Source organism: Zonotrichia albicollis, chromosome 9 (genome assembly GCF_047830755.1).
Source record: "Zonotrichia albicollis isolate bZonAlb1 chromosome 9, bZonAlb1.hap1, whole genome shotgun sequence".
In the NCBI taxonomy this organism is placed as follows: domain Eukaryota; kingdom Metazoa; phylum Chordata; class Aves; order Passeriformes; family Passerellidae; genus Zonotrichia; species Zonotrichia albicollis.
In genome coordinates, this window is record NC_133827.1 from 14263457 (window position 1) to 14276263 (window position 12807).

General features: G+C 51.3%; 1 protein-coding gene across 1 annotated transcript in view; it reads left to right on the top strand.

The window, feature by feature from the left end:
* Positions 1–12807, top strand: part of LOC141730041 (uncharacterized) — a 71726-nt gene that overhangs the window by 58256 nt on the left and 663 nt on the right. The window contains exons 4-5 of the mRNA XM_074546678.1: positions 11334–11486; positions 11970–12108. Coding sequence (XP_074402779.1) covers positions 11334–11486; positions 11970–12108 — 292 coding nt within the window. The remainder of the gene's footprint in view (positions 1–11333; positions 11487–11969; positions 12109–12807) is intronic.

Below are 12807 nucleotides of genomic sequence, written 5' to 3' on the forward strand. Positions count from 1 at the left end.
CTGTGTGGAATTAATCAAATTACAAACAAAAGTGAGACCAGATTTAAGTGAGATGGAGCTATCTAGTGGGGAAAAATATTTTATCGATGGCTCATCAAGGGTGATAGAAGGGAAAAGAAATTCAGGATAAGCTATTGTAGAAGGAGAAAATATGCCTGTAATAGAACGAGGAAAAATAAGTTCTAGCTGGTCAGCTCAAGCTTGTGAATTATTTGCCTTATACTGAGCTTTAGAACTTTTCAAAGATAAGGTGGGCACTATTTACACAGACTCAAAATATGCCTTTGGAATTGTACACACATTTGGAAAAATCTGGATGGAAAGAGGTTTGATAAACACTCAAAGGAAGAAACTGATCCATCAGGAGTTAATAATCAGAGTGCTTGAAGCCCTGAAAGAACCTAAGAGAATAGCTGTAGTACATGTAAGAGGTCATCAATGAGGGTCAAGCTACTTAGAGAGAGGAAACAACACAGCTGACAAGCTGCAAAGGAGGCAGCCTGTAAATTAAAAGAAACTATTCAGCTGAACACTATAGCGGAAATTCAAGAGGAGCTGCCAAAAAGCTATAGTACTCAAGAGGAAGAAAAAGCTATAAAAAGATTAGAAGCTAAGAAAGAGCTGGGAAAATGGGTACTACCAGATGGGGGAGAGATTTTTACCTAAGGCTTATGCTAGAAGGATTCTAAGCCAGTTACACCAACATACTCATTGGGGAACAAGACCCTTATGTGATCATTTTTTAAAATATTATGGATGTATTGGAATTTTTGAGCTAGCAAAACAAATAACACAGGGGTGTTTGACTTGTCAAATAGTTAGCAAAAAGGTAATGAGACAAGCTTCAACTGGCAGTAGAAAAATAGCCTACCAACCATTTGAAAGGGTTTAGGTAAATTATACTGAATTACCAAGGGTGGGCAGATGGAAATACTTGTTAGTATTAGTACATCAACTGACTCATTGGGTGGAGGCTATACTGGTTTAGGGCAAATTTGTTAAAGAATCTGCAAAGGAGGGCCCCTCCAGAAAGCGAAACCCACACGGCCCCTCCCCCCAACCGGTTCGGGAAAAAATTCCTCGGAGAGAGGTGGAAAGAACCTGTTTATTTTACTGGCCCCGTGCCCCCCAGCACACAAAATGAACAATACCCGATGACACCGCTTTGAGAAAGATGGGAAAATCAAAAAGTCTCTTTCGGGGGGTTGGTTGCTCTGTTCTCAGTCCCTCTGGCGCTGGGCCAGCCGCTGCAGCCGAACCTTCGCTGTTCCCGGGTCCCAGTCCGGAGCAGGTTCGAGATGGTCACAGGAACAGGAGAGGAGAAACAGTCCAGGAAGCAATGTGGACTGTTTAGCTAGAACTAGCTAATAAGCAGAGGCAGAAAGCAGAGCAGAAGCAAGAGCAGAAAAAGAGAGCAAGCAAAAGCAGCAAGCTGAAGCTGGAAGTGAAAAAACAGTCTTATGTACCGCTTGTCTCTGTGTCCTGATAAGAGAAACCCAAACAAAACTTCCACTCTTCAGAGCCGGTCTTAAGGCACAGAACAGATGAATGGGGATATACAAGCATCATAATGTCACCCCAGGACATTCCACCCCTTATCCCCATATCATTCTTACCCCACAATCAGATCTCCCTGAGGTACACATCGTGTTGTTCCATCTCTTTGCATTATCCACCACGTGCAACCTGGTCCCTGAGCAAAGACAACCCCACGAATGGGTTTGTCTGTACTCGAGGCAGAATTGATCCACACAGTCTTTCCTAACAAACCTCTGATATGCAGCACTGGGACTTTGTCCCCTTCTATTTCATTCAGGGACTCAGACTGGGCAGGACCTGCTCGGCTGGTGGAACCTTGGGTGTTAACTAACCAGGTGGCTTTTGCCAGATGCTGCTCCCAATTCTTGAAAGATCCCCCACCCAAAGCTTTCAGCTGGGTTTTTAGTAGTCCATTGTACCTCTCCACTTTTCCTGCAGCTGGTGCATGGTAGGGAATATGGTACACCCACTCAATGCCATGTTCCCTAGCCCAGGTGTTGATAAGGCTGTTCTTGAAATGAGTCCCATTGTCTGACTCGATCCTCTCAGGGGTGCCATGTCTCCACAGAACTTGCTTTTCCAGGCCCAGGATGGTGTTCCGGGCTGTAGCATGAGACACAGGGTAGGTTTCCAACCATCCAGTGGTGGCCTCCACCATGGTCAGCACGTAGCGCTTGCCCTGGTGTGTCTGGGGCAGTGTGATGTAGTCAATCTTCAAGGCCTCCCCATACTTGTACTTGGACCACCGCCCACCGTACCAGAGGGGCTTCACTTGCTTGCCTGCTTGATGGCAGCACACGTCTCACACTCATGGATAACCTGAGAAATACTGTCCATGGTTAGATCCACCCCTCGGTCTCGTGCCCACTTACAGGTGGCATCTCTGCCTTGATGGTCTGAAGCATCATGGGCCCATCTAGCTGGGAATAACTCTCCTTTATGTTGCCAATCTAAGTCTATCTTTGACACCTCTATCTTTGCAGCCTGGTCTACCTGCTCATTGTTTTGGTGTTCCTCATTAGCCCGACTCCTGGGGACATGGGCATCTACATGGCAGACTTTCACAGGCGGCTTCTCTACCCAAGGGGCAATGTCTTTCCACTCATCAGCAGCCCAGACTGGTTTTCCTCTACGCTGCCAGTTTGCCTTTTTCCACCTCTCCAGCCATCCCCATAGAGCATTGGCTACCATCCATGAATCAGTGTAGAGGTAGAGCCTTGGCCACTTCTCTATCTCAGCAATGTCCAGGGCCAGTTAAACCACTTTGAGTTCAGCAAGTTGGCTTGATCCACCTTCTCCTTCAGTGGCCTCTGCGACCTGTCCTGTGGGGCTCCATAGAGCTGCTTTCCACTTTCGTTTCATTCCCACAATGTGGTAAGAATCATCAGTAAAAAGAGTGTATCGTGTATCTTCTGCTGGCAGTTGGTTGTATGGTGGACCTTCCTCAGCCCGTGTCACTTCTTGTTCCCCTTCATCAGTGAGATCAAAGTTTTCACCTTCTGGCCAGTTTGTAATTATTTCCAGAATCCCAGGGCCATTCAGTTTTCCAATATGGGCGCGCTGTGTGATAACAGCAATCCATTTGCTCCATGTAGTACTGGTGGCATGGTGCGTAGAGGGAACCTTTCCTTTGAACATCCACCCCAGCACTGGTATTCAGGGTGCCAGAAGGTGTTGTGCTTCAGTGACTATTACCTCTGAGGCAGCCTGGACTCCTTCATGGGCAGCCAAGATTTCCTTCTCTGTTGGAGTGTAGTTGGCTTCAGAGCCTCTGTAGCTTCGACTCCAGAATCCCAGTGGTCGACCCCGAGTCTCCCCAGGCACCTTCTGCCAAAGGCTCCAGGACAAGCCATGGTTCCCGGCTGCAGAGTACAGCATGTTCTTCACCTCTCCTCCTGTCCTGACTGGGCCCAGGGCTACTGCATGAGCAATCTCCTGCTTGATCTGGACAAATGCTTGTTGCTGTTTAGGGCTCCAGTGGAAATAATTCTTTTTTGAGGGTGACCAGGTAGAAAGGGCTCACAATCTGGCTGTACTTGGGAATGTGCATTCTCCAAAATATCTGTGGCACCTAGGAAAGCTGGTGTTTCCCTCTTGCTGGTTGGTGGAGACCGCACAGTGATCTTGTTGATGACCTCAGTGGGAATCTGACACCATCCATCTTGCCACTTTGCTCTCAGGCACTGGATCTCTTGGGCAGGTCCCTTGACTTTGTTCTTCTTGATGGCGAAGTGAGCTTCCAGGGGAATCTGGATGATCCTCTCTCCTTTCTCAAATACTTGCACTGCCGTGTTCCCTCACACAATGATGTCATCCATGTACTGCAGGTGTTCTGGAGCTTCACCCTTTTGCAGTGCAGCCTGGATCGGTCCATGGCAAATGGTGGGGCTGTGCTTCCACCCCTGGGGCAGTCAGTTCCAGGTGTACTGCATGGCCCTCCTGGTGAAAGCAAACTGAGGCCTGCATTCTGCAGCCAGAGGAATGGAGAGAAACGCATTAGCAATGTCAACAATGGCGTATGACTCTGCTGCCTTGGACTCCAGCTCGTACTGGAGTTCCAGCATGTCCGGCCCAGCAGTGCTCAGCGTTGGAGTCACTTCATTCAAGGCACGACAGTTCACATTCAAACTTCATTCTCTGTCAGAATTGTGCACAGGCCAGATGGGGCTGATGAAGGGTGAGTGGGTTTTGTTGACCAGTCCTTGGCTCTCCAGCTCATGGATCATTTTGTGCATGGGGATCACAGAACTTCAGTTGGTTCGATACTGCCGATGGGGCACCATCGAGATGGCAATCGGCACTCATTGCTCTTCCACCTTCAGGAGTCCTACTGCAGATGGCAACGTGTTCAACTGCTTAATGTTCTCTGTCTCTACAGCAGCTATTCCAAAAGCCCACCTGACTCTGTTTGGGTATTTCTAATTGCCCTTCCAGAGGAAGTCTATGCCCAGAACACACGGGGCCTCTGGGCCAGTCACAATGGGAATTTCTGCCACTCCTTCCCAGTCAGGTCGCCCCATCACCCCGGCAATGGAAACAGGTTCTGCCCCCTCTGTCCTGGAGGGATTAGAGTACACTGTGCACCAGGGTGGACAAAAGCCTTGGATATCTATGGCTCTCATGTGCCAGGGATCCACATAGCCCAAAGGACACAATTTTCCCTGGCTTTTACCTGGCTAGAGTCAGGGCCTCTCTAGTCCTGGCTACTGTTCCCTCCCTGGGCATATATTCTTGATGTTCCTTCAAGGGGATCTGACATATAATCCTCCCTTCTGCTATACCTGGCAGCTCGGTCACGGGGAGCTGGGGCTGCATTCATTTGGGTGTAAATCCCTCTCTTAGTCGTTTCCTCCTTTAGCTCTCATACCCATGCTGCTAGGACAGAGATGAGTTTTCCATTCCACCCTCTCATGTCTTGCCCATGTTCATCCAGGAAGAACCACAGGCCCACTCGTGGGGTGTACTCCCTCTCCCTAGCTGGAGGATGTTGGGCTCAGACACTGGGGCCTCTGGTTTGCACTGGTGCCACATGGGAACTGTCCTTGCTCATCTCCTTCCTCATCTTCTCTCTGAATTTTTCGTGTTCATCCTTGAGACTTGACCACAGCATACACATGAGTGTGCATCAGGCCATGGACGATGGTCTCATCATTCCTGAGTTTGCTTGCTACAGAACTCACTGTCTCTTGGTTATCCACAAAATGCATTGTTCCCATGAAGCTGGAGTATTCACATGGCCCCTGCTGTGCACGGCTCCACCACATTTGCACTGTGCACCTGACCTTGTCAGGGTCATTATTTTGTCCATCCCTTGCAAAAAGTATCTCCAATACTGCCATTTGTCTCTGAGGTCAGAATTCTTCCTTTATTTTTCTTGGGCAGCACCCAGCCCTCTGCCCCCTCCAGCCCCAGCTCCAGGGGCTGCTGGCTGACTCACAGAGCTGTGGGGCAGGGGAGGCCAGTGCTGGCCACAGGGAAAGCCCGGCCCAGGGGCCAAGGCCTGCACCAGCTGCACCCTCCTGCCGCTCTCTCCAGCTGGCAGAGGACAGGAGCAGAGCAGCCGAGCACTTGTGCCAGGCCCTGCTGTGCCAGGACAGCCCACAGAAGCCCCTGCGAGCAGCGGCCATCAGGTTCATGGGTGACTCACGAGCCCGGGCTCCCTGCCCACCCCACCCCTCCCAGCCTCACCCTTCCCCACCCTACCCAACCTCTTTCTGCCCAGCCCTGCCCAACCCTACTGTGCTCTGCCCTGTTCTGCTCCACACAACCCAGCCTTGCCCTACCTCGCCATGCTCCACCCTATACTGCTCCACTCAACACAGCCCCACCCTGCCCCATCCTGCCACACCCTTCCACACCCTGCCCCACCCTGCCACAACCAACCCCTGCCCTGCAACATCCAACCCCACCCTGCCCTACCCAACTCTGCCCCACCCTGCCCCATCCCGGCCTGCTGCAGCTCGGCCCTATTGCTTCTTGGGGGGTCTCTGTACAAATCACCAATGGGACAGGACTGCTGGGGAACACGTCCCAAGCTGTTTTATCTTCCAGCATCAGCCTCATTACATGGTTATGGCAATGGGAAGATGCCAGCAGCTCACATCCCCGGCAGCAGACTAAGAACTTCATGTTATAACTTACTTTAAAAGTTTTTGACCAATCACACAAAGCAAAAGCATATTGACAGTACTTCTATCCAACCACTGTAAGCACACATAGCTCTTGTTAAAAAATGCTCGCTTATTTTGAATATAATACCTGCTTTTAAGCATTAAAATACAGTCCACAGGACTCCATTATTAAGCCTAAAATTTCGTAATATCTTGGTAGATATACTTTTCTGTAGCTTAGGTTGTTATTCTAGCCAAGCATTATTACCCAGATAATTTTTCTATTAATCCTTACTTTTCAACTTCTTATAAAAAAATTTCTGCTGATAAATTTAAGGCGGCTGCTTAACTGTAATCGAACTTCTGCTCTCTCTGAGGCCTGCCTTTTGTAGCATTCCTAAAAACCTCAGATTATAAGGATTCCCACCGGTCCCAGCCCTGCCTGCTGCACCAAGAGCGCCAGCCAGGCCTGGCGCCGTGGAGCCCCGCCTGGCCTGGGCGTTGCTGCTGCCGCCCTCTGGCAGCCGTGCCCTGGGGCGGCAGCATGTGGCAAGGGCCTGGCTGAGCCCTGCCGGGCCAGCAGCCCGTGTGGCCACAGCGCCGGCAGCGCCGCTGGCAGGGAGCTGTGCCGCTGGGGCCGTGACAGGCTCTGTGTTGACAGGCATGGCCGGGCGGCGCCTGAGGGGGCAGCAGCAAGAGCTGCAGCTGATCTGCACTGGTGAGTGAGTGAGGGCAGCGGGCTGACAGCTGGGGCTGCCGGGGGGAGAGCTGCAAGTCCTGCCCCGGCTGCAGAGGGCTCTGCTCCCCTGAGCAGAGCACATGAAGCCTTCAGGGCCACGTGGGCCATTGGTGGCCAGCAGCTTTGGGCTGATCCCCTTGCTCCCTGCTCCCTCCTGGCCATGGCAAGAGCTGTCTGGGATGGCCCTGGCAGAGGGGCTATCCTTGGTTCCCCGCAGATCCGGCTCTGACCGTGCCTCTGTTCCTCTCTCTTGCAGCCCTGGAATGCCTGACAAAGGACAGGAGCAGTGCCGTGTCATAGCTGGCACTTCAAATACTCAGTATTCTCCAGCCAATATAGCGTGGGCGATATTCCACCAACCAGAGGCTGCAAGATCTGCTGCCCACAAAATGGAGGACTCAGCCTCGTCTGTGAGGTTCGGCTGGCTGCACTGCTGGAGCTCTGACAAGATCCGGGAGGCTCTCCTTGCTGGGGCAACCTGAGCCAGCAGGAACTATCCTTTTTTTCAAGATCTTTCTCTTCTTCTTCTCTATTTTTTATCTCTAGTGTAAATAAATAAATTATAGGGTATATATAATTCTACCTATTATTATATATTATGGATTATTGTAAAGAAATAAATTCTAGAATGTGTGATGATTACACGGACTGCCTGGAGCTTTTCTTTGCTGCCCAGGGTCTCCAGGGCAAGAGGCAGAAAAAGGGTGAAAAGGGAGCTTGTGCTCAGCAGCCCAGCAGCCTGAGGTGTAGTGAGGCCCTGAATGGGGAACGGGGTGCTTGCACTCAGCCAGCTGCCCAGGCATGCAGTGGGCCAGGGGAAATGGCCAGAAGCCCCTTGGCCTGTGGTGGTTCTGCTGAAGCCTTTGTGCTGCCCACAGAGTGGCTGGGCAGGGGCCGGAGCTGCGGGGATCCCTGCCAGAGCGGTGACTGGAGATGGCCACAAGCCCTGTGCCAGGCAGGAAGCGCCATCCGTGTCCTCCTGCCCGTGTGCTGCTGGCTGCCTTGCTGAGGGCTCCCAGGTGCCTCTGCATGGGGCTGCTCTGGAGCTGCGGTGGGGCTGTGGCGCTGCTGCCGGGCAGCTTGGCCGGGCTGGGGCAGAGCCTGAGGGGCTGGGGCGCTGGCAAGCCCTGAGCAATGGGCTGTCAGAGGCCACAAGCAGCCCCCTGGCCACTGCCTTGTTCCTGCCAGAGTTGACTTGCAAGAGGGATCCTGGGCACTGTGGAACTAACAGCATCAATGTTGTTGGAAACCCAAATGCAGAGAAATCTCCGACCTTTGGTCTTGTCAGCAAAGCTTAGAATTAAACACAGGATTTGATCTGAGACCTTGGAAAGCGCTCCCAAACTTAGGTGCTAGAAGCGAGAACGCGGATTTCTTGTTTATAGCAGAGACACAGGGAGGAAAGTTGAAGTGGAGGAAAGTTTAGCGTTTTAGAGTTCAAGATCTAGAAAAAATCAAAGTATTTACAATGGTAAACAAGAAGTTTAGGATGCAGTGCTGTAGGTTTGTGTGTCATAGCATGATTGGCTAAGGAGGCTTACACTGTAGCAGGATGTGGGATAACAGGAAATCCCTCTGGCTGCCCTGCAGGACTCGAGATGCTGTCAGAGGGCTCAGAGACCTTTGCACAGAGCCCAAGACCCCTGTGCCTTTGATTTAGCCCTTGGAAAAAAAATGACCAACCTTGTATGAAGAATGACCAGCAACAAAAGTTGAAGTAGAATGACAGTGAATTCATCCCAGAGTGGAAAACTAGATTTTGAGGGCTTCTAGAATGGGGCTTCAGAGGGCAAGATGCAGGAATCTGGACATGCCCAGCCTTTCTCCTTCTTGGCCTCCATCTTCTGCTGTGATGTTGGCACTTTGAGATTGGTCTAGAGTAGAAGCTCACTGTCTAACATAGATGATAGGTATTGCAAAGTAATTGTAAATATTGTACATGCAGTTGTTTTTAGTATAAAAAGATAACACCACCCCAGGGGAGGCAGAGTGTCTTAGACTGTCTTGCTCAGCAGACCTTGTCAGGACAGGCGAAAGAATTTTATAATTAAGACACAATAAAGGACCTTGAGACTGAGAAATTAGGAGCTCTGACTCCCTCTTTGACCACCAAGCGGGGAAAAGAGATTTTCGAACTTATCTCAGTGTCCCTCTGACCAGCTAGAGACCCCAAGAGCATGAGTCCATGAGCAAAATATTGAAGACTGGGTTTAAGACATAAAAATCCTTGCTGGCTGTGTCTTCTTGGCCAAGAAATCCTTCAAAGCTCTTGTAACTACAAGTCTTGTGGCCCTGTGAGCCATGCGGTGGAGATGTGAGCCAAACTCACCCTTCCTGCCTATGCAGAAGAGAAGAAAAAGCAATGGCATCGTCTAAAAATCTGAGAGGTCTGCTCTGTAGCTCGTTCCAAACTCCTTCAACTCCCCCAAAGTGGGATTTAGCTACAAAGAGATGACAAGGACTCTTAGTGCTGGTTCTTTGACTCCAGAACGGCCGCTTTAGAATCTTTCACATAACCCTGTGTAGTCATGTGCCAGAAATGTCTCATTTGAAGAAACTTTCCCAACTGACTTGCATGGAGGTTTGTTTGAAGGGTGTTTGAGGAGAAAGGCTCCCAGCAGAGGTCTGGGCTTTGGCCTAGCTGTATCCCCTGCTGATTGTGAAATATGCCATCAGCTGCAAGGCTATCTGGGCTAAAAATATCATCAAGTCACTTGGACTTGCTCTTTTTGGCCTATAAAAGCTGGACCCACCTCTGGGGTGAATTTGGAGACCTCATCTATGGGTGGATGAACCACCTAGGATTTTCCAATTTGTCGCAGACATATTTTTGTGAAAATTTTTTCTTTAGGATTTTTTCCCTTTTGAATAGCTGAGGCCTCAGAAACAGAACGTAAACAATGATTATCTGCTGCTGTGGTATGCTGTTGGGAATTGGCGGGAGAAATGCGGCACACAATATGAGTGATCTGCAATTCTTGAACATTATTGATAGGCACACATCTTTATATCTGTGTTAATGAATCTCATGCATATTGCAAAGGCGAGCTCACTATTGGTTAGTTACTTATCAGCCAGTTACGCCTACTTCTGCATTTTTGTGGATATACTATTGAAACTCTTCTTCGTATCCCTGCCAAAGATGCTCTCCCCTATCCTACTGTTGCACCAAGGGCATGATGTCCTTGCCTGTTATTGGACATTGACTACTGGCTTCTATGCTAGTCCCCTTCAAGCTTGACCAGCGGCATGATGTCAACGTGACCTTTCTCAACTAGCCAACTGTCCACAAATCTCTCCACAGTATGCAAACAGGTGGATCTGTGATTGGTCTCCTGTAGATATTTGGATTTATTGACCAGTCATGGCGGAGCTGGCTCTCCCTCTCTGTCCAAGCCAGCTCCCTTTGTTATTCATTCTTTTCTATTCTTAGCTTAGCTAGCTTCTGAGGAAACCTTTACTTCTATTTCTTTTTACTATAGTTATAATGTAATATATATATCATAAAAAAATAAATCAAGCCTTCTGAAAATGGAGTCAACATTCTCGTCCCTCCCTTCACCTGAAAACCCCCGTGACCACTGTCATAGATGGTAACCCTCGAGTTACTGAAGAGAAAATCATCAATTTGTGAGACCACCAGAGGAGCATTGCAACATTTGCGTAAACCCCGGGTATGTGGCATTGATGGTCACCTCACAAGTGACCGCAGAAGTGGATTCTAGCCAGGAGCTGAAGAACTGAGGATCCTGATTTGGGCAGAGTTCACAGTAAGGCTGATCACAGAGAGAACCTTTTGAAAAGCCTCCGGGAAGACGTTCAGAAAGCCTAGAAGGAACAAGCAGCTGGCCAGAGCGTGCTGGACACTGTCACAAGGTACTGTTAGCTTTTCCATTCCTGAAGATGCTGCCATTCTCAGATAGTGGCTGCATATGTGGGGGACCTCTCCCACAGAGGCAGATGGTTCATTTATCCCCCTCAGAGGAGAAACTTATTGCCCTCTGGCAAAAATGGGGTGAAGAGGACAGAATTCCCCTGTTGCAGAGACATTTCTATGAGTTTTTTCGATGGGCAAATTTCTTTGGGTTTTTACGAATGTGCTCTTTGCCCTTGATATGTTCATATGGGAATGCATGGAATCCATTTTCCAAGATGTTTTGAACCATGGATTTGGGTACCCCCGCATTTATCCAGTGTTCAGGGCACTCTTCCCAGTTTTGAAACAGAGAGCGGCTGCCTTTCCCTGGATTGCTGACTGCAGGAGGCAAGCCTTATTCCCCCGAATTCTCACGGGAGAAGTTCCTTTTGGGGCAGATGATCTGCTGCCAGCTTCCCTGGCTCGCAGCAGAGGGGTGAAGTCTTGCCTGCAGCCGAAGAAGATTTTCCCCTGCATTTTCAGAGCTTGCTCAGATAGAGCCACTTTTTCCCCTCTCCGTTGCTCTCAGAGGGGGTTTGAGTGGGCTGAGCCGCCCCTGGAAGCTGAGCAGGCATCACCCCGTCCGGCCTCTTGGACCCCGCATCGCTCAGACCTGGGGGCGGCATCGGTGCCCGAGGTCCCGCCTCCTGAGTTTGCAGGACTGCCCCAACCATCCCCGCGGGTGCGGGCACTTCCCCACGCAGCGTCTCCCACGGCCGTCCCTCCAGCAGAGCCTGTGGGAGCGGCAGCCCCATCTGTGCCTACGAGCTCAGAAACACTGCTTCCCGTGGCTACACTGGTGTTGCAAGGCAACAGCGACCTGGTGCCTCTTCCGCCGCTTCCTGCGGCTGCGCTGGTGTTGCTAGGCAAAAGCGATCCAGCACCGCTTCCACCGCTTCCCACGGCTAGGCCTGTGGTGCTAGGCAATGCACTCAGCGGCACGGGTGGTCGCCGCCAGCATGTGTCTGAGGCTGTGACGCCTGCGGTGCCAAGAGCCTCATGGTCTCCTCCTTCTCCATCGGGTGAAGGTTTGGAAAAAGGAAATCCTGGTTTGGGGGAAAACAAGGGCTGAACGTGTTGGGTTTGATGGTCCCGCTGCCCAAGTGCAGCTGGAGAAGTCAGTGCCCCTTTCAGTCTTGGGGGCCCGGGGCCCGCTTATCCCCAGCCTCCACCACCCATCCAGGCAGCCAGTTTGTCTCCCGGCTCTGGGATCATCCCTCTGCGCTCTCCCAGCTCCAGGGCTCCCAAGCTCCCCCTGGCTCTCCCAGGCATCCCCCAGCCCAAGATCGCCCCTGTGCCCGCCGGTACCGGGCGATCATGAGGGTGTTCCCTCCATGGAAAATTTACAGTTCAGGTTTCAGGTCCTGCAAGATCCAAACATCCCCTGCCTCGCAAAAAAGCCCTCCCGGAGACCCCCTGAGGGATCTGATGCAAGCTCCCCCTCCCCACTTTCCTGCGGCTCCTAGACGAGGCAATGCAGCAGGAGCCAGGGAAGCTTCGGCCTGAGCAGTGGGGGAAGGCGGCAGGGAAACCAACGTGGTTCTGCTGCTCCTCTTCCTTCCGCTCCTCCTCTTACTCCTTGTACTATGTTTCTCCTCTTCCCCCCCCTTTTCTTTCGCTCCCAGCCTGGCTCGGGCAATGCTGTCACCCAAAAGCAGCCGCGCTCTGCCCTGGGCGGGTTCTGAAACAGCACGGCACTGGGAGTGAAACTGGGAGCACCGGGAACGATCCTGAGAGCAGCGGGAAGGAATTGGGAGCGTTTTCCCTGCCAGTCCCTCTTTTACTGGGAGAACTGGGAGGGAACTGGGAGCAAACAGCACTTGGAGGCGGCTGCAGCCGGCGGCTAGTCGGGCCACGATGGAAGATGTGGTTATGAGAATAGGAGAGCGGTCGTGCGCTGGGATTGGTGGGCGGGAGCAGCGCGGGGTTTGCTCGGTTATGTGAGGGCCAGGGAGGCCGGAGTGATGGCGGCAGCATCTGGTGAGAGGGGACAGGGAGCAGGA